The following is a 21,329-nucleotide window of genomic DNA, read 5'->3' on the forward strand; positions in this document are numbered from 1 at the left end:
ACTCATTAACATCTGTTAATGGGCAGAGAGAGCTTCTGGGTCATTTTTATTCACTGGAATTTATGCAACCCCGGCCTTTACCACTTCAGTCTGATGTCTTACTCTAACAGAATATTCATTTTAAAAGAGCTGAAATAATTTAAGTACTTAAAATGAAATAAACTTTATGTGTGTGTATTCCTACAGCTTTTATAGTTTTTACGCTAGTGCATATGTGCAATTTCTTAATAAGTGAGAATGCAGTTGTATAACTTATACAGTGATAAATACAGTGGATGCAAATGCTGTGTCCAAAGTTTGCAATTTTAAAATTTCCACTAAAATGACAGAATTTTTCGTAAAAGCATGTTAAATATTTATCATTTGGAGCCTGATAATCATCATAACCCCAAAAATCCAACCCTGTGCAGACATACCACCTGATCTGGAAAGTAGTTACAATGATCTCTGTGTGGGAAGAGATTATGGCATGATTTGACCAGTGGCTCTTTCTCGAAGGTCAGGTGCACTCTATTTTCCAGGAGATACAAGCCAAAGATACAATCAAAGACAATATAACACTGGGTTTAAAAAAAATATACTAGATTTCCCATAAAATGATTTCATTATGAACCAACCTCTGGCCTTCAGAACACGATGTACCACATTCAAATCTACAGCTTATCAAATCAAAACACAGCCAGATGTTTAGAAAGCTCTAAGCATACCGGACGAGGCTGAAATAGCCATTTATTAGGATTTAAATTTACACCTTCTGAGCAATAGGATGAGAGTATCTTATCCAGTGAGCTGAACAAATCCAGAGTATGGCTGTAGCTTTTTGTAGCTAATAATGCATCGTATGCAAATATCTTACTATAGGTCTGCATAACATCTACTTAAGACATAACAAAGGTACAAATGATGGAACCAGACTTCCTGGTTTGCTGCAAGGGGGGGGGGGGGGGGGGGGGGTCGGAGGTCAAAGGTTATGACATGGCATGATAACATTCATGGCTGAGTTAACATGGCGTTTTAATTTTAATTTATAGCTGACCAGAGAGGCCGCTTCTACTCTGCATTTCAGCTCCAATGTTAACATGAGCAGTGTCAGCCATGATGTCATTAAGGAGCGATTGAAAAACAAGATGTTAGCAGATAAAGAGACCAAACTGACAAACTGTTGAGATCCAATTAAATGGATAGGCGTTTCATACACAGATGCATAAACAGAAGCATTTAGGTAAAACTGTGTGACATGGCGCTGGTATTTCCGGAAGACTCAGATTTAGGGCTGGCCTCTGCTTAAGTTGTTTTCCTGGAAGAGTTTGAGATGACATGGAGCTTTGAGGAATGTACCAGGCAGCGAGGCCGCAACCAGGACATTCTCATGGCGTGCTACATGTGTGCGTGCATACATCTGTGTGTAAGATAAACCTATTTCAAGACCAGCTGCTTTCCTGAACTTAGAGACAAATAAGTGCACCCTAAAAATTTCAGATGAGCAGCTTCCACCAAGGAACAGAAAAAAAATCTAAATCTATCAGTAATGTTGAAACACTTAATTTCTTCCATGTTTTCTTTTCAACAAGTTCAAGACTGATAAGGCTCCTCCTGAGGACTTTCTTTGGCTGCTTTTATTATCCAATTTACTGTATTCCTGTGGAATTGATAGAGTCCAGCCCTGTTACCTAATACTCAAATATTACACTCATGTGTTTTGAAATTTATGATAAATGACCTAAACCATTTAAGTTTCAAGGGACATCACTGCAGAAACTAGCCCAGCCTCTCTTTACAGGCATGTCATTTCTTCTTTAACTGTTTACTGTGACTCCTTGTAACTAAATCGTTAGAGATCAGATGCTGAATCTGTTATATCACCCAAACAAAAACAAATATTAAAGCCACACTCACCGGGGAAGTGAGTGGGAATAGAGAGTTTTAAGGCAGATTGCTTTAAGAGTGTGTAATTAAGACTGCTACGACTGAATTTGCTCATATGATTAAAAATTTCTTTTTTCTTCTTCTTCTTCTTCTTTTTTTTTTTTTGTTTCCTGGACTAAAACTCAAAGCTTAGGGTCAAGACTGTTGCATCCGTTGTTTATATCTACTACCTCTTTTGCTGAAAACGAAGCCAACTTAATGTTCAGGTCATTTTCAGTTTAGTCTACAAACACGCACACGCCACTGGAGTTAGTGCAGCGACATCTTGTGGTCAGACAGCGTTACTACCTTAATAACAAAGGCTCGACGGGTACAACATTGATTAGTAAACCGATATATTTCTGCATTCTTCTAACTTTGTTTTAGTTTTAGGCTATATTTTGAACAGCCACCATTTTCACTTTCGGTGTTCAGCTGTTTTGCAACCTCCTATTGTAACTTGGTGTAAAATAGTAAAATAGTAAATAAAATTGGAAGGTACAGAGCTATTGACTTGTTTTAACTGTCTTAATTGATTCTTCCGGTTCACGCTCGTGGCATGCTCAGTTTTCCTGACTATGACGTAAAACATTTTACTGACTTAAAAAACAAACTAATGGTTGGCAAAGGGCTCCGAACAAGTCACGTAAACAATAAGCCTAAACTCAATATAAAATAAAAATGCTCTTTTTTCCATGTAGTCATTATTTACCTAACAGCATGACTTCCAGTTTCTTTCGGTCCACCCGAAACCTCTCCTCAGTCCACTCTGGGTCTGGCAGCGGATGGGGACCGCTGAGATCCTCTTCTGATCCCGGGAGGGGAGAGTCAGTGCTACGCTCGCTGTTGGAGCCGTGGTCCGACTGCTGCAAGTATCCACTTAATGCGTCGCACTGAGCAGCCATTGCGCTGCACGGCAACTTATCCAAGGGGCCACTGCGATTTGTTTAAAGTGAAGTCGAACTGAAACAAAGCGTTGGCCGTCTGTCAACCCTTTTCCTCCGTCACTTTGCTGTGTCGTGCGAGCTCATGGCAGCGCAGCTGAGACTTTCCTCTGCCGTTTCTCGTTTCCCCCCATTGGGCAGACTTCTAAAAATAGGTACAAGTACGCTGGACCACTCGCTGTAGCTTGTCCGTCTGCTGAGTTGTCCGTCTGTCCGCGCAGCACACATACCAACCAACTCCTCGGGAAAGTTTCACGTGTCACCCCGAAGAGAGAGAGAGGGAGAGAGAGAGTAGAAAAAAAAGAAAGAAAAAGGGAGGACTCCTCCCAGAAACTTTGAGCATCGCCTTCTCTCGGGGTTTCTGTGAAGACCTCCAAACTTTACCATTTCCGAGAAAGGCACTGGAATTCATTTGGACGGTGCTTTAGCGTGCACAAATTAATGCCGCATTTAGACATAACACTTTTAATGACATAGTGATTATTATTTTAATTTTACAACATCAGGAGACCAGAAAGTCGCTGTACCATATACAACTTTGGCTTGTTTATGAATATTTGTTTCTGTTTTAACATCCTGGCAGGTTTCTTTTGAAGTCCCATTTGATTTATGAAAGCTGGGTTTATAGGGGAAGCACTACACATCCTGAGAGGGTATGATATGATTGCTCAAGGGAAACAATACAAGAAAGAGAAAACAAGACAATTGTGAAAAAAGTTCCCCCAGCCACACACACATACATACATTGTGCGTGTGTGTATGAGAAACTAAAAAATTAGAATATCACGCAAAACTTCATTTATTGTAGTAATTCAACTTTAAAAGGTAAACAAATAGACTTATTACATGCAAGAGGAGATATTTCAAGCATTTATTCGTCATAATTAGATTAAGGCTTACATCTTATAAAAAACCCAAAGATCTAAATTTCAGAACATTAAAATATATCAATTAAAAAAAATTAATAAAAGGATTTTGAATACAGAAATGCTGACCATCTGAAGAGTATAGTCATGAGCCACTTCTGCATAAATTACTGCCACAATACGGGGCATCAGCCTGTGGCACTGCTGGGGTGTAATGGTAGACCAGGATGCTTCAACTACATCTTCTGCATGTACACTTTAATTGTGTGTGTGTGTATATATATATATATATATATATATATATATTCAGAAAAATGGAATTAACACTATGTAATCAATTACATTAAATATTGTCTGCAAAAATTCCTTCTGATCTTCAGTCTAATCTTGATTAGACCAAAAACTTATTTGATGTGATTTTATTACATTTTAAAAAGATGACTCCATGAAGACAGTTATTTTAAAATTGAACAATTCAAATTAAATTAAATGAGAATACTTTACAACATAATTTCCCTCATGAGATTATTAAAGTTTTTCTTTTTAGTAAATTAGAGATCATTGTCAGCTTTATTATTATTATTTTATTTATTTTTTTTTTAGAGTAAGCAAGTTCTGGAGATTGATGGTTGTTGGCAGGAAAGAAGACCTGTGTTTCAGTGGCCCTAAGGAAACTTGTTAAATCCAAGTTACCAGTGTTGTCAGATTTTTAAAGCCAAATTACAGGAGAAGACATGTTTACATGTCATTACCATTTCAAAAGGAAACTGGAGCTGGTCTTTTGCTGAGCCTTCAGTAACTTCAGTAACCAGCAGTGATGGTGCTAAGTGGTCTAATTCCAGTTTACACAACATTCCTCCTCATTTTCAGTTTTTCACTGTAGAAAGACTTTACAATTACCAAAATCCACAAGGGCAATCATTTAGCAAATGAACCGGAATTAAATCTAACAAAGAAAGTTGTCTAATGTAAAAGTATCTACTGGCGAGTAAGAAGTATAGGCTGCCACCTAGTGGCCTGGTGAATGATAAACCAGGAACATGGGCTTAAAGGGAAAAACATCATTGTACCAAGTTATGTACAACAAAGATAATTTATTTTTTTAAATTTACTCAAGACACTGAAGAGAAATAACCTGGAACAATTTTTTTGCTGAATGTTTTTAATTCAAAATAATGAAAAATAAATTCAATTCAGTCTTATACAAAAGAAATATATTAAAAGAAAAATACAAGCACTCTATCTTGGCACATCTACCAACCAAAGTAACAACAATAATGCCAAAATAATGGTAAAAATAAAATAAACAGTTAAGTCAAGTAAAATCTCAGTAGAGAAAGTGCTTTAAGCATATTGAACACCTCGGCTACAGCCAGTGTGGATAAAGCAGTTGAACAGTACTGTCATATGTTGAGGTGTTCTGGGAGGCATCACAGTTTCTCAAACATCACTCCATCACATTGCATACCTCTGGGTCCATTCTCTGGCCAGTTTGTTGTACCTTAAAGAAAAAAGAAATCTGATTTAATAAAAATGTATTTGTTTAGTTTTTTCTCAAATGCTACATTTGTTGGGCTCAATACTCACTTCTGTCTGTCTGACTTGTAGATGTGCGCGATGTCAGGAACTAGGGGATCATCTGGATTTGGATCACAGAGCAAGGAGCATATGGATAGTAACACTGAGGAAAAAGAGGAAAATTGAGTTAATTCTCACAATGGTATCTAAATGATAACAATACTGATATAAAAATTAAACACAATGGAGAGTTTGCTTTAAAGCACCATTATATCATAATCCTGTTTAGCTTCTCAGAGAGAGAAAGAGAGAGAGAGCGATAAAAATGACGAGTCTGTTTTTACACCCATTATTGTCATCACGGACATTTATACAGCACACCACCAGTCCTACCAGTAATTGCTCCATTCATGATATACTAAAATATTTTGGTTCACAATTTTGTTACAAACAAGATGAAGTGTTTACTAATATAGGTAGCATGTCATGAAAATCTTGAATAGGTGGATAGCTTAACCACAAAGGGTGCTGATGCATTTTCACACATGCAGTTCTGAGATTTTTCCGATATGCTCTGAAAGTGTGCCTTGTGGGAAAACAAACGTCTGCAACATTTACTCCTGACTTCTTGATAAAATTGTCCTTTTAGCCATCTAGAAAAATCCCCTGAAGATAAGTAGGATAACATTTACCTGAGGAGTCAAAGTCTAGAACGACATCTTTGCACATGTTTACAGTGTCCCAATAGCAAGTTGGCAAACTTGTAGGATTTGTTCATTGTTGTGCTAACAGTGATGCAACTTGATAACAGTTCTATGCTGTGATTTTTTTTTATTTATTATTTTTACATACAAATATTGCAGCAGTATGTTAACTCATAGAGGTCTGACAGCACAATGTGTATGACCAATTAAATGAGGCACGAGCTGACAGAAGTGACAATAAACACATCCTGACTGCTGTTATTAAATGGAATGTACCATTAATTTTCCAAAGCATAGAGGGTGAGTGCTGGTAAAAGTTTCTATCTATACTATGCTGGCCTGTATTTCCATTCCACTACCTCTATGCTAAATGGTTAAGTGCATATGGTATTGATATAAACACAAAAACAGTCACCAAAGAATCTTATCTGCTATTCTCAACATGCTGTCAACAAAACAATTATGCAATTATGCAGGGTATTCATGTCCTACTTTATGTGCATCCACCACAAGCATTTCAAGCTGAAAGAGTACATCTGAAGCACAGAACTTTCTGATGTGAGGGCATATGTAAACAGCCACTACAGGAAAACTGGACTAAACTGAGTAGTCGCCTGAAAATCCAGTGTACAACTGTGAAAATGGATCATGCCTAATTGAATGTAATGTACAGATCTTTGTAGTTCATATCAACTGTTTGATTTTACCACAGATCTTTATTTTGTTGGAACTTTAAAATAAACCAAGAGTTCAGACCAGTTTATATGCAAGCCTTTAGTGATGTACAAATCTATAGAGTGTGGATAAAATGTAGATTTTACTTACCTTTTGATATTGTGAGTGCAGGAGACCACTGTGACCTCAGGATGTCAAGGCAAATACTACCATTGCTGTTTATGTTTGGGTGATAGATTTTCGTTGTAAAGGCGACCTATGGAAACAATGCACATTTATGGAAGAAAAAAAGCTGTTTTTAGAGGTAATTGGATCTTTGTCAGTAGACACAACCACTTTGTTTAGGAAACAGTCTAAATGTAGTGAAATTCTTTCAAAAACAATATCATGTTGTACATTTGAGTAAATCAATCCCAAATGATTCTTACCTTTGGTGGTTTAAAGGGATAGTCAGTGGGGAAATGGACAGAAAGGAAGAAAACTCCACCATGATAAGGACTATCATTCTGAAACAGAAAAGCAATTTATTGCTAAAGTATGCCAAATGGATATGTCTCAATGATGCTGCTGGTCTCAGAAAAAAAAACCAGTGGTGTAAAGTGTGCCAGTCTGAACTCACTATACATAATAGAAAGGGCTGTAAAGCAAACAAAAAACACCATTGTCTAATGATCCAGAAGCAGCTAGGTTTAAAAAAAAAAAAAAAAAAAAAAAAAAAAATCAGGAAACAAATTCAGAATCCAGAAAAAACTCACCGGTCCTGTGATGGTAGCTTGCCAGTGAAACACTGCAACACAAAGACAAAGAAAAACCATGTGAGAACATTATTAAGCACAAGGCTGACATTGCCAAAAGGCATCATAATAATTTGAGGATTAAAAACAAAACAACAACAGAAAAAAAGTAAGTTTTGTACATTCTCACACTTACTGTCTTCCCCCACAGGTCCAGCTGAACATGAAGCTGGAGGGTCCCTCTGTAAGTCATTTAACTCCTGTCAAATAAGGAAAGAGTAATTGAAGATCCAGCCACATTGCAGAGCATTTCTTAAAACGTCGCACGTTAATATTTTTTTTTAAAAACTGTGAGCTGATGTAAGCAAACAAGCTGGGGGGGAAAAAAGGAGCTTATATTGAAACACCGAGAACTGTTTTGAGTGCCTTGTCATTACTGGTTCTCTCGGCCCTTTCGCGGATAGCAACGTTAGCTGAAGGTTTTGAGACAGGTTTATTTACAACAACCCAATACATCAGGAAATTAGTAAATTTCAACCACTAAGAGAATGTCAGGCATCTAACGACACAACCCTAGACTTATTTCCATTGTTGTTTTTATTGTTCACACGGTTCACCAACGTCTTTAAGAGAGATAGACACACAACAAATAACGTTAAGATAAAGGTAAAAAGGCTTTAAAATATTAATCAGTCACAAGTTTACCAGCTTAACTAACCGGCAACGATAGAAGAATAATGGCACTGGTAAAGCTGACTTGCTGACAGTTAAAATGTCTTGAGAATTACTTTAAAACGGTACTTTAAAAGGTAGGCAACTCGTTAGCAAAAATGCTATTAGATGACTCGCTAACGTTACAGAGGCGTTTCCGCATAGCCCCAGCATTAAACAAATTAGAAAAAGACTACAATTCTCACCTTCTGTATTCTCTTCAAAGCCATGACAAGTCCTCTAAAAAGGTTATGGGAAGCTACAGTGTTAACTCTGAACGCTGTCAGCTACAACTACCCTAACTTTATGCCGACTCGTTGCTGTTTGTTTTTACAAACTGATTACTTCTTTTGTTTCCGCGTTTTTGTTCGACAGCGAAGAATAAGCTGGTGCATTGTGGGAGTTGTAGTTTTTGCAAAGCTATTTAAAGGGACCGTTCATTTTTCCCTGAGGAAAAAAGGAAGAACAGGAAATAGATAGATCGCAAAAAGAAAGCTAATATTATTGAGACTAATATGAAGGTGCCATTAAATAAAATAATCTTTCTCTTCTGATGATGCATCTTAAATAGACATAACTTCGTGTTAAATGATACATTATAGCCTGTGTTGTAGCCCGTTTTACTTGCCTTATGATCAGATCTGAACTTTTGCAATGATATACTATTTGAATTAGAAAAATAATACTGATGACATAATGAAGAATGTGAAACAAAAGTGAATTAAAACATATAATGCCAAGTTCATTTGCATTGCACCATTTCAAATGTTTTACTTTTCCAGTTTTTTTAAAAGAAGTTATTCTTCTTTTCCACCAGATTTCTGAAGATTATTATCATTATTCTTCTATATTTATCAAAGAGGTTTACTTTATAAATTAGGATTGTGATGCACAAAGTGTATAAAGCAACACCTTTTTAAATAATCTTAGCTTAAAACTATTTTTAAAAAATACAAATACCCAAATTTCTCTTTTTACTTTGATTTGATAATATAAAGGTTTTGGACTATGGTTTGTATAAAGTAAGCACTGTAATGATGTTGCCATAACTGAGCTTCACTAACATAAAAAATTATTTAACATACTGCAATTTTAATAAAAGGCCCTAATGTTTTTAACACAGACTGCTAATTACACATAGATAATTGGGTTGACTTTTTTCTTTTTTTAAACATACTTACAAAGGAGTGTTTATACTGTGTTGTGTTGGTATTTTTACTTAAATATAACCGGCAAAAAGTTTTTTCTGCTTTTTTGCAACACAGATACTAAACATTAATACTAACATTTAATGGAACAAAATAAAATAACTGACAAAAATATTGTTTAAAACTGAAATTGAAGTACTATTATTGTTTAACACAGGGATCCTCAATCCTGGTCCTCGAGGACTGTTGTCCTGCAGTTTTTCGAAGTTTCTTACACTGACTTTTGCAGAACTTTACATCTAGCTTTGCACAAGTCTGATAATTACCCATTAATATGAAACAGGTGTGTTGGAGCAGAGAAACTTCTAAGACCTGCAGGACACAGGCTCTTGTGAACTAGGATTGAGGATCCCTGGTTTAGAAGATAGACAGAAAAATATTCAATAGTGGTGATAAATGAAGGGCAGTATAAAATAATAAAGAAAATTAAGAATAGAGCTTTTACTTTTCAACTGACAGCAGATACAGTTCTGCTATGAGCCCCTGAGTGATTTGTAAACCAACACAATCACTTTAATAAACTTATATCTAACAAAAAGCCAGTAAACACATAATGAATGTTTTTTTAGTCACACCTTGAGTGGTTCTGCAGTTAGTGGTCTTTTGGGAAAACTAATCGAGAAATCATTACTACCTCCAACCTGCTGAGATGATGGCAGGAAGAAGTTTCCTGAAATCTTGGCAGACAAGAACAAATTGGTCCAGTTACGAAAAAGAAGGGAAAAAAAGAATTAATAATAGGTTAATCTGGTTCTAACTCTAGAACCACAGAAACTGATTGCCCAGAGAATAGTACTCCACATGCTGCTGAACATAATGAACAGTTCTTCATGCCCGCTACAAAGTGAAGAAACAACAAAGAGTTCAATCAGACACTTCCTCAAGCTTATTGCAATACAGAAAGGTGCAGGAGATGATTCCTGCCAGTGGTCATCAGCCTGCAGAGCAAGAACTTGACATTATTTAGAGGAAAATTCCCATTACTTTTTAAAGGATAGGAAAATGTTGTGACACCATTTTTTTTTATCTCTCTTTCACTGGATATTATGTTCATTGCAGAATTTTAACTGTTTTATCATCAGTCATGTACATGGCGCCACAGAATTTGTGTAGAGAGAAGAGAGAGTTTTCTTAAGCAGGTAAAACTATGTTTGTAATGTCTATTGTGAAAAATAAATTAATTATTGTGAAATGCATAAAGTTCTACTGCTGGTCTATAAAGCTCTGAATAGTTTAAGACCAAAATACATCAGTGACCTCTTGACACAGTATGAACCTGCCAGAACCCTCAGGTCATCTGGTTCCGGTTTCTTATGAGTTCTGATACTCAGAACCAGACATGGAGAAGCTGCATTCAGCTTCTATGCTCCACATGTCTGGAACAAACTCCCAGAAAGCCTCAGATCAGCTGAAACACTCAGTTTATTTAAATCCAGGTTAAAGACCCACCTGTTCTCTGCTGTGTTTCAGTAGTTTTTATTTAGAAGTCAAAATCTACATCTGGTTCTTTTAAGCTGGAATCATGTTTTAATATTGTCTTTCCCCACACTGGAACTTTATTTCTTGCATTTTATCTATTTTATTTTAGCACCTTCGTTCTGTTTTTATTTCATTAATTGCATTTCTTTTAATCTTTGTTTTTTTTTTAATGCACTTGTATTGCTTTCTGCACATTGCTGAAATGTTTTATGTAAAGCACTTTGAATTGTCTTGTACTTGAAATGTGCTATACAAATAAATTTGCCTTGCCTTGCTTTGCCTTACACTCTAATCTTTTCTTTGGGATTCCTGCTTAATGTCAGACCTAATGCAACTGTCAGACAGTAACATTGATCATTTAACTTTTGATGGTAAACCTCCCTTTGTTTAAGGGGAATCTGATTTTGTGGAACTCTATTTTAGCTATTATACACAACATACATACAAATGGCCGGGAGGAATATGCAGGGCAGTGGGGAATGAAATGCATTTTTATACTTTTAAACGCTATTAATACTTTAGAAAAATGTAAGTGTTAAAGTTTTATTAGATTATAATTACAGATGCTTTAACGTATGCTGTATGATATGCAGTCTATCTTACCTCCTAAATAATTCATCATTCTTCTTGTAGTCTACATAATGTAGAAACTAAAATATATTACAAGGTAAGCAATTGATCGTCAACTGAGTGGGGAAACATTTTAAACACTAATCACGTTCAGTTGCGAAAACATCACCGTCCGTAATAGTATATTTGTATTTCCTCTTCTTGTAAAGCAAGACATTAAATTCGTACCACAATGTGTCCCTTCCTGACCTTTAAAGAAGATTGCAGTTATTAAATTATTGATAAGGTGTCTGTTTTTGTCTGGATCGAGCTTATAGAGGTATCACTACAGTGACCAGCAGTAATATTTGATGAGGAAAAATAGCAATTCGTCTCCAAAACGGGTTGTAATTTATTCCTCACACGCGATTGGTCATAGATCGATGCGCGCTCACGGCGCTCCGACGTGGCGCGCTCGCGCTTCTAAGCATCGTTGTGAGGGGAGGAAAGGAGAGACTGAGACAGAGCTGTATCACACCGAGTGTCCACCGAATGTTTGCCTCTTCACGCTGCCAATGAACACCCCTCACATTCCTATGTGTGCCAGTTGACATACTGAACGATAAGGGCCAGGCTTTCACCCCTGCGAGGATACAGGAGTCCTATAGCGGTCTGTGTGTTTTTTTCAGGTAAGACCCCCGTTCTCCTCTCCTCCGGTGACCGTTTTTTCTGTTTGTGTTTTCTGTGCATTTACACGCTGTAAGAGCACGATAACGGACGCGGGCGGTTTGCGGTAGCTGTCCAAGGTGCTGAAACGGGGTACTGGTAATAAAAACACAAACTGGAAGCGCTAACGGCCTCATGTTAAGAGCAGGTTATATGACTTCGCTGTTTGACTGCTATAGGCTATCAAGTGATGCAGATTAAACCTCGCAAGGATGCCGAGTGGGTGTCATTGGAAGGAAAGAATAATGAAGCTGCAACATGCATACGATATCCGTGTCTCTACAGAAAATTGTTGCTGGATTGTAGAGCATTCTGCCTTCTTTAGAGATTGTATGTTCTACTGCATTTACTGCTGTCATGATCCAGGTCTTCACCTCACCTTATCTTGCAATTGCCTTCGTTGGGTGCATACATAGTGGGTGCTATATAGTGCATGAAAAATCTCTAATATCAACAAACACTAAAATTTTACAACTGGTTTCCAAATTGATAAATCTGTCTGTGAAAAGAATAAAAATAGATTTGTAAATGGTACATATATATTTTTTTCCCAAGTTCAACTTTCACCTTGTTCATTGGAAACTTATACCCAACCAAAAACCATAGGCCCTTTTTTTTGCATGTAATCAGCCAGCATTTCTACCATTTCTGTAAAATAAGCAAATAAATAAATAAATAGAAAGGTCCTTGTCAAGACCTTGTCAAATGTGTGCACATGTTGCCAGATTGTTAGGTCTACATATCTGTACTGTGTGAAAATGCTAAATGTGTTAAGTTATGTTAATAATCCTCCTCTTGGCAAAGGTGGGCACGAGTCACGTTCAGGCTGCATTGTTCATCTTATGGACCAAAATATCCCTTCTGTCCACAACAGGAGCACCTGACATTTCCTGTGGCAGATTTACTCACTGGATCATGGCACAGACTAACAGCAGCGGGCAGGGGACCAATGGGGTAGCAGATGAGTCCCCCAACATGATAGTGTACAGAAAGGTAAGGCAGCTTCTATTTTTAGTCTGCTTGTGTACCAGCATGTGTGACTCTTGCATCAATTTACTTGACAATGAGTGCAAAGGAAGTTGCCAATACTAATGGAAGGATTTTCTTTTGGTGAACATTCTTTTGATGATTTGGGGTTGTAATGTGAAATAATTTTGATGAGAACATGGAGCTAACATGCTGTTTCTCTCTTACAACATACATGACATGGAGTGAGATGTTCATACACAGATTCACATCCAGCTTCCAATCGAGCTTTCTGTTTTTTATTTTATTTATTTATTTATTTAACTGACATTAATGGAACAGAAAAGAAGCAAAAGGGGGATTTAAGCATTGTTCATTACACTGTCAGTGGTGTATTTCTTCACTATTAAATCTGTTGCTACATTAGATAATTAAGAGAGGGGAGAGTGAAATGGCCCACTGCTGAGACACCTTAATCCGGCACTGCTCTAACATTAAACAGATTAATGAGATAATAATCTGCACGAAAGACAACAGTTATTTACTTTGAGGCTGTATGTTCAACTATATTTCTTTTAGAAACTTTATTTAATGATACACAAAAACAAGGTGAATTGCTGCTTGTGTGCATTTATGTAGTTGTAATCTTTTCTTCCCTTTGGACACAAACTGTAAAGCTAGATTTAAGATTAACCTACCAATAAGCCATTTAGAAAATTGCTTTCACTATCACCAGGAGAGGATTCTATTCCCCGATGGCACTTCTATCGTTTGACAATTGGGATTTATTTTTCTGATCTGTCTTAATGGGAAGCATTCTGTGTATTACATCTCTTACAAACAAAATCCAATGCTTAGTACTTAACTAACTTTGGAATCTATCTTAAAGTGACCAACAAAACTTCTATATAAGCTTGTAATTGCCTGGTGTACTTTGCTTACAGATTTTCCCAATGAAGTGAGTCTTTTGCTTGTGGGGACTCAAACATTGAGTCAATTTTCTTCATTTTATTATCTTCTCCCATCTGCAAATGCCCCTATCCAATTTGTTCCAGCTTTTACACACCAGGAAGAGGATGAGTTTTTTACGATATCAGATTGACACTCTTTTATGATACACACAGTGTTAGGCAATATTACTGCCAGTATGGCACAAGATTTGGTAGGAGTGTCACAGTGTTTGTAGCAGAATAGATCGCTTGCTGTTTTAGAGGTCACAAATTATGGGATCATCCCAAAGCAAGACGACAGACTCAGAAACTGAACTGCTCTTAAAGTGGGCCAAATATTGAGGACAATGAAGATAGATTGATGCAACTAGTCTTGTAGGTTTTCTGACGCTGTGAAAGAAGAATGTTATTAAATTTTAATTTAGCATATGTAGTGTCAAAAATGTGCAAAATTCTTGTCAAATCTATTGCATCCTGTGTAGGTGGACTGAATATTGACTTGGGTGCTGTCCAGCTATTTTGTGACCTCTCCTCTGTTGTCCTGATATTGATCGGAACGTCCTGAATTTTTGATCATATAATGTCATTAAGGATCTGTGGCAGTAAATGTGCACAGAAGCGAATCATCCTAAACTCATCCTAAAAGTCATGGCGAAGTCAGAATGAAATGATGCGTCTGAAGTGAGTTTAACTAATTTTACAATTGGAAGAAAATAGCCTGCAGACATATGGATACTGCAAGAATGAACAGGTGCCTCAAAGACTTTTCAGATGGAGATGGCTTGGCAGAGGTGTAGCAACCCACACTGACTGGGCTGCACTACGTTGAGTTGAAATCTCAAGTGAAAAACATGCTTTCATGCCCCATTTTTGCTCCTTGTACATTAGTATCATAAATTCACTGTGAAAAGGCTGTATGAAATGTTAATAGTGAGAAACTGGGCCCATCTATGCTATATCTGACGATGTGTTATTATTGTATAGTAGTGAAATGTTATGTAATATGAGTGGAGGGAGTTTTATGGTTGAGGACAGCAGATAGTGGTTTGATTGTCTTTCCACAGGGAACATAACTATATCCTTTCACTCTCTCAATCTTTCGCTTTGTCTCTGACCCATCCATCTCTTCACTCTTATCATTGATGTCTAATGAAAATGGATGGGTGAGCTGAGGTGTTGACCTGCTTGCCGAGATGTGTGCAGCAATGTGTCTTCTTCAAGGACACCTGCACACAAACACCTTGCTTGAATGCATGTATACTTGTGCTGGAAATGTAAATCCACTAGTTGGCACAAAGCATTTTAAGAGCAAATATGGTTGGCTTTGTTATTGACCCTAAAAATGTCAGCAGCCAATATGCGAATAAAAAAAAAAAAGTCTGTTATTATTCAAAGTCATAAAGTCAAATAAAGTCATCAATAATTTGATCTAAGGGCTAAATCTCTGAACATCTTGATAATTACATATCATTAAAAACCCAGTTTGATGTCTTTCTGCTCGCACATTAGGGTTAGACTGAGTGTACCAGATTGTACTTTATATGTGTTTTCATTTCTGCTCACATGTGTGGACCATAAATAATGCTATGATGTGTGTAAGCATGTGTGTGTGTGTGCTGTATGTAGGGCAAATGTTGCTAAGAGAGACTTCTGAATTTTTTATGCAAGCCTAAAACAGCTCTGGTTCATCACCACTTAGTATAAGGAAGAAGCATCTCTCACCAGCTGACACTTCGTATGTGTCTGTGAGTGTGTGTCTTTGTATGTACAGCATATGTGTAGACATGTGTGAGCTACTTGTAATCAACATCATGTATCCTAAAATAATTAGATCTCATGTGCAGTATATGTGGAAAAGCGTTTTGGCTATTTAATTGTCTTGTTTAATATTTCATAAGGGAAAATTTAAGATATTAAATCTTTCAATTACTTCTCCCACTATATAAAATTGAGAACGTAAATGCTAAAATGTAATAAAATAACAAACCTAAAGTTATAACATTTTCATAGCAGCTTTACATCTCAGAGAAGAAATAATGTCACTTGACTTCTCTACAACACAAGCAAATGTTCAGTCTCTGGCAAATATATTACAAGACACTGAGGATTAAAAACATTGCAAAGGTTAAAATATTTTTGCAGTAAATTGAAGTCTTGGCTTTCTCTGTTCTGCGTTATCTGACAGCTGAGGCATCCACACATTCTTATTTACATTTGAGCTTCCAACGGGTTTCCAATAATTGTTCTTCTAGCAGCCAGTTTGGCTTCTGTCTTTATCTTTGACCATTAATCTTTTACTGTATATTTATTGTTCTTTTTGCATTATTTCTCTCTACAGCATAGTACATGCGGCATTGTTAAGTCAACACAGGATAGCCCTGATTTCTATTCTATTATTTACATTAATATTGGTTCTGTGCTCTTTCAACTAAGTTAATATTGGTGATCATTTCTACAAATGACAGTTACTCCAAAATAGTATATGAGCCTGCAGATCTAATTGTTCTTGCAGATTTACATCAGTCTCTAACGAGACTAGCTGGGGGTATTTATGGCCTAATGATAACAGAATACCTCACATACATTGTACAATTATTGTGTCTTTTTTATCTCACTCTTTCAAAAACACTAATATGAATTTATCTAGTCTCAAGGAATAAAGGCCTCAATTTATCACTGTTTAGTAGAGTCATGACATTAATTTGAAGTTACATGAAAAAAGACTTAATGACATGTCATGGCTGTTAGTTTGGCCTGTGATGTTTGAAAATTTTCCACACATTTTATTTTATTATCCATGTAGCAACTATCAAAGAATCTAACTACATATTTTCAGACCACTTTTAACTCAAAATGGCCTTTATAGAGAACATACACTACCAGTCAAAACTCTGGCTTACTTAAATACTGGATTTATTAAGAAAGTGTGTCCAAACATTGGGTTGATACTTTATAATTACAAATAATTTTCTTAATAATAATGGTCAAAGGTCAAATTAAAAGTCTTATAAATGTCCCTTTTGTGTTTTTAGCTTAAAGAGATTTTGGTCCTTCACACTTTTGAAAAAAAAGGTGTTAATGCTGCACAGTAAGATTTGAATAATTCCCCCTTAGTGAGACTGTAATGAAGTAATGAACACACCAAAAAGACAAACAGGGCAAAGGTATTAGTGAATGGTATTGATTAGTCATTTCATTAAGTGGATGTATACAAGAGATCATTCTGCAGGAACAAGACATTCCTTCTTCTCTGTGTCACTGCAACACAGGAGGTATAGTGTATTGTTAAATGATGCAAAGCTCTTAATATACTTTTGTGTCTTGGTCAGGGTTTGTATTTTAATGTTGCCATAGATCTCTTAAAAGTGGGTAAAACTGGCCCTATAAAGTTCAATCTGACAGGTGATGTCTATGATTAAGCAATACTATATGATACTGTAGATCGCATAAAAAGCCAAATCCAAATTGTGGCATTTTAAACACTTATCACCTAAAAACTATTTAGCTATGATTGGTTTATTTAAAATGGTTGCCAAAATCTTTTATGTAACAAATAAATGCATCAGCTGAGAAAGCTAACAGAGTTAATGCTCAGATTCTTGGTTTGAACTAATTTAAATTCAGCAGAGAACATCTTGTTGGAGGACATATTTCATTTTAGGCCTAATCTGCATCTGTTAAACAGCCCTATTGCAGCCTGCCCTGTTATCGATACAATTTCCCAACCATTTTACATTGTTCATGAGTCATGAAGCAGAGGGAGCTGAATACATTTTCAGCTAAGAGCCAGATTGAAGGGTTCTTGTACTGCTTGTCTCCCTCCGATATGCAATCAGAAGATCACTAAGATTGAGAGAAAGAGAGGGATGGGGGGTGAGATGGGATGATCCATAATTGCAAGATCAGAGAAAAATCTTTGTATGTGAAGTAGGGCTCTTTGTATGTCAGCTTGCCTGCTAGACAATTTCATTTCCTGTGTATGAAAACATGCATGTCTTTTTTTTTTTTTTGCTTTTTTTTTGCGTACACTTCTTATTTGGGGCTTGGCAAACACTGTTGGTGAAAAATTAGTGTTTAGGATTTTATGTATTAAAAAAAAAGTCAGTCACTGAATAGATTTTAAAACCCTTCTGATTGTTTAAAAATCTCAGAATGGTGTCGGTCCAGAATACATCTGTGATATGTTCAGAGAATATAAACCTAGCAGAGCTCTTAGATACAACGACTCTGGTCAACTAGTCCAGACCAGAGTCCAGACTAAACACGGAGAAGCAGCATTTAGCTTTTATGCTGCAAACAAGTGGAACAAACTGCCAGTGGAGATTAAACTTTCACCAAATGTAGACACTTTTAAATCCAGGTTAAAAACATCTCATGCGCCTATTCACGAAATCTGCATGGTAACTTTTAATGTGTCTTGCTTTTAATCTTTCAGTTTAATTTATGATTTTATAGTGATTTTTACTGTTTGTTGCACCGTCTTCAATGCTTTTAATGTTTTATGTGGAGCATTTGATATATATATATATATATATATATATATATATATATATATATATGTATATAATTTGTGCCACCCTGTTTTTGGCTAGTTCCCCTGCCTGGCCCCCATCAAAACTTTTCTACAGCTTGACAACAGGTAGGTACGGAGCCCCTCTGGTGACATGGTCAAAAAATAAATAAACTGTGGCCACGAAATGAATACAACGTGCGCACGTTATACTAATTCGTGGCCCCGAATTAGTATAACGTGCGCACGTTATACTAATTCGGGGCCGCGAATTAGTATTTCGTGCGCACGTTGTATTCATTTCGTGGCCACAGTTTATTTATTTTTTGACCATGTCACCAGAGGGGCTCCGTAGGCAGGTTTATAATAACGTTGTGAAATTAAGAATGACTACATATGTTTCCAGTTTCAATTTAACTCTGTTTGCCATGTGTCACTTGTGCTTTGCTAAAATTGTGCTACCCTAGCTTGAGTTATTCCCTGTTAGCAGTAACGCTGTAGTTATGCCAACCCAGCATAGCATAAATGAGAAACAAATTTTCTCTCTCTCTCTCTCTCTATATATATATATATATATATATATAAACTTCTGATTCTGCACATCACTAGTTGCTGCAAATTAGGCATTATTTTTGAAAACATAATCAGCCTATATTTTCACTGCTTATTAGCTGTTTTGGTTATTGTGATATTTTTAATCTGTGAAAAATATAGATATGTGCACACTCATACCGATTTATAACAGACAGGAAGTTTGTGTGTGGGGAGTGCTAAAGGGATTTCTTTAAAACTATTAACGATGACATATAAATACCATGAGTGGCTGGAGGCTTTGTTTGGGTAGTTCATTCCTTCTAGTCTGGCCCTTTAAGGCATTGCAAAATGCCATTAAAATAAATAAATACAGACAGAAAACAGAAGGGTACATAAGGATATAAAAAGTAGGTGACATGCTCACATAACAGGAAAGTCTATTTTATTTCTTACAAAATCGGTTTAATTTTTATTTATTTATTTTTATATTTTACTTTGCTTTGTAAAAATAGCATAAACACGATAACGCAATGGATCTGGGCTGGGAGCCAGATCCATTAAACATACAATCTACCATCCTCCTTGGAGATATATGTTGATCCCGTATGTTATTAGAAACCCTGTTTTCAAAAAAGTTGAGAACATTTTGTAAATAACAATGGAACACAATTATCTTTATTTAAACCTTGCATTTAATGGATAATACAATGAAAACAGCATATCAAATAATTTTTTTATCTTTTTAAAGTAATACAACAATATCTGTATCGCTTTGTCCATTACACCTCGAGGGGAGCTGGAGTCTAACACAGCAATTAGCATGTGAGAGGCAGGGTACACCCTGGACAGGTCATCAGTCCATCGCAGGGCCAAGACAGAGAGACAAACAACCATTCACACAAACTCCTAGGGATAATTTAGAGTGACCAGTTGACCTAAAGTGCATGTCTTTGGATGGTGGGATGAAGCCAGAGTACCTGGAGAGAACCCACACATACACAAGGAGAACATGCAAACTCCACGCAGAAAAGGCACTAATGTTGCATAAAAATTTATTTATTACAGAAGATAAAATTGTGTTTTTGGCAAAAGTTAGATTTATATGAAAAATACACATACAGTAGCTAAATGAAAATAATGCTTTCCCACCACTGGAAAGAAAGTGAACAGATACTTTGTCCTCTCTTGCTTTATCCTATCCCAACTTTACATGTCTGCCACAGCTGGAGTCTTTAGGCCTGTCAGTCAGGGTTATATAACGGAGTAAGAAAGCTTGAGTATTAAGATAGGGGCTGACTCAAGCATTGCCTCTGTCTAGTCTTTTAATTCTAGCTCAGCGTTTAGAAAAAGATTACAGGAGTGTCCTGAACCCCAGTGATGATGGCATGCTCTCCCAGCTCTTGTGTGGTGGAATTAATGGGGCTAGAGATACTAAATTTAACTAAAGGATTAAAAACCCCAAAACATAAGGATATCATGCAGTGTGAAAAAAGACAGGGTAGCGGTTTCATCTGAATACACTGCTGCTTCTCTGTGTTCAATTGACACTGTGTCTGAAACATCTAGCATGTGTCCTTGTTCTCTCCTTGTTTATAACTTTGTCCCAGCTCTTCCTTTCTCTCCATCACTACATACGCCACCTGCATCTAAACAATACCTGTACAGTTTCTACCTTTAACACATTCCCCAGTCATATCTTGTAAAAAGCTGTCTCCTTCCCACATACCGTCTACAGTGTATAAATTCCCACTTTCCCACTTGTCTCTATATCCTGATGTATTAGGTGTTGTGTCTGTTTATTTTTAAAATCTTGGTATCCAGCCTGCTTTTATCCCTTTATATATCTCATATAGTCACGTTAACTGATTAAGTAATTTCCCTTCTTAGCTGCTGTCATATATGAAAACTTTTTTTTTTTTTTTTTTTTTTTTTTGCAAGGTAGAGATGGTATTTTGATGAGGAATTAGCTGTAATAAAAAGACAGAGGTAAACTGTGACTACCAGCACATTTTCCTGCTAATTTAAAAATGTGAGTGTATCTCAAGTTTATTATTAAATCTACCTTTAATGTTCTGCCAAAGGATTAGAAAAACATTGTAATATTCCATTGTCTGTAAAAACTATTAAGTCTCCCATGCTGACATGAAATCAAAACCAAAAGCTAGAATCATATTTACACATCAAGTCTTTAAAATTAAACAGAAATTAGATATTTTATCTTCAGACATTTCACTTTTCTGCTGTATAATTTGTTTGCTTGAAGCAAAGTGTTGTCTTTTCTGTAAGGTGAGAGTCCTCTGTCTCTCTGTCTTTGGTGAGGTCGCAGTTTCCGTCTGTCTCTCACACTGGT

General features: G+C 36.4%; 3 protein-coding genes across 4 annotated transcripts in view; 1 reads left to right on the forward strand and 2 right to left on the reverse strand.

Moving 5' to 3' along the window:
• LOC121655888 (protein bicaudal C homolog 1-like) overlaps positions 1-3,100 on the reverse strand; it is a 74,416-nt gene extending 71,316 nt beyond the window's left edge. The window contains exon 1 of the mRNA XM_042010797.1: positions 2,618-3,100. Within this exon, the coding sequence (XP_041866731.1) occupies positions 2,618-2,810 (193 nt within the window). The 5' untranslated portion in view covers positions 2,811-3,100. The remainder of the gene's footprint in view (positions 1-2,617) is intronic.
• Positions 3,101-4,256: 1,156 nt separating this feature from the next.
• LOC121656067 (ubiquitin-conjugating enzyme E2 D4-like) lies at positions 4,257-8,445 on the reverse strand. The gene is made up of 7 exons (XM_042011081.1): positions 8,264-8,445; positions 7,543-7,606; positions 7,368-7,399; positions 7,041-7,118; positions 6,763-6,868; positions 5,303-5,396; positions 4,257-5,216 (listed from the first exon to the last, which is right to left on the reverse strand). The coding sequence occupies exons 1-7, from the start codon at positions 8,285-8,287 to the stop codon at positions 5,171-5,173; spliced, it is 444 nt and encodes a 147-aa protein (XP_041867015.1). The 5' UTR covers positions 8,288-8,445; the 3' UTR covers positions 4,257-5,170.
• A 3,352-nt stretch (positions 8,446-11,797) lies between these two features.
• The window catches only part of rgs7a (regulator of G protein signaling 7a), a 52,213-nt gene continuing 42,681 nt past the window's right edge, over positions 11,798-21,329 (forward strand). For both annotated transcript variants that reach the window (XM_042011044.1, XM_042011045.1), the window contains exons 1-2: positions 11,798-11,982; positions 12,894-13,012. In XM_042011044.1, the coding sequence (XP_041866978.1) occupies positions 12,935-13,012 (78 nt within the window). In that variant the 5' untranslated portion in view covers positions 11,798-11,982; positions 12,894-12,934. The remainder of the gene's footprint in view (positions 11,983-12,893; positions 13,013-21,329) is intronic.

This window comes from Melanotaenia boesemani, chromosome 16 (assembly GCF_017639745.1).
Source record: "Melanotaenia boesemani isolate fMelBoe1 chromosome 16, fMelBoe1.pri, whole genome shotgun sequence".
In the NCBI taxonomy this organism is placed as follows: Eukaryota; Metazoa; Chordata; class Actinopteri; order Atheriniformes; family Melanotaeniidae; genus Melanotaenia; species Melanotaenia boesemani.

Bases quoted from the DNA above. Each gene is read 5' to 3' on its own strand.
- LOC121656067 (XM_042011081.1), bottom strand. From the start codon at position 8,287: ATGGCTTTGAAGAGAATACAGAAG. The intron at 5,397-6,762 runs GTAAGTAAAATC...CTTTTTCCTCAG, and splicing joins TGCACTCACAATATCAAAAG to TGTTACTATCCATATGCTCC. The intron at 5,217-5,302 runs GTGAGTATTGAG...TTTTTCTTTAAG, and splicing joins TACAAGTCAGACAGACAGAA to GTACAACAAACTGGCCAGAG.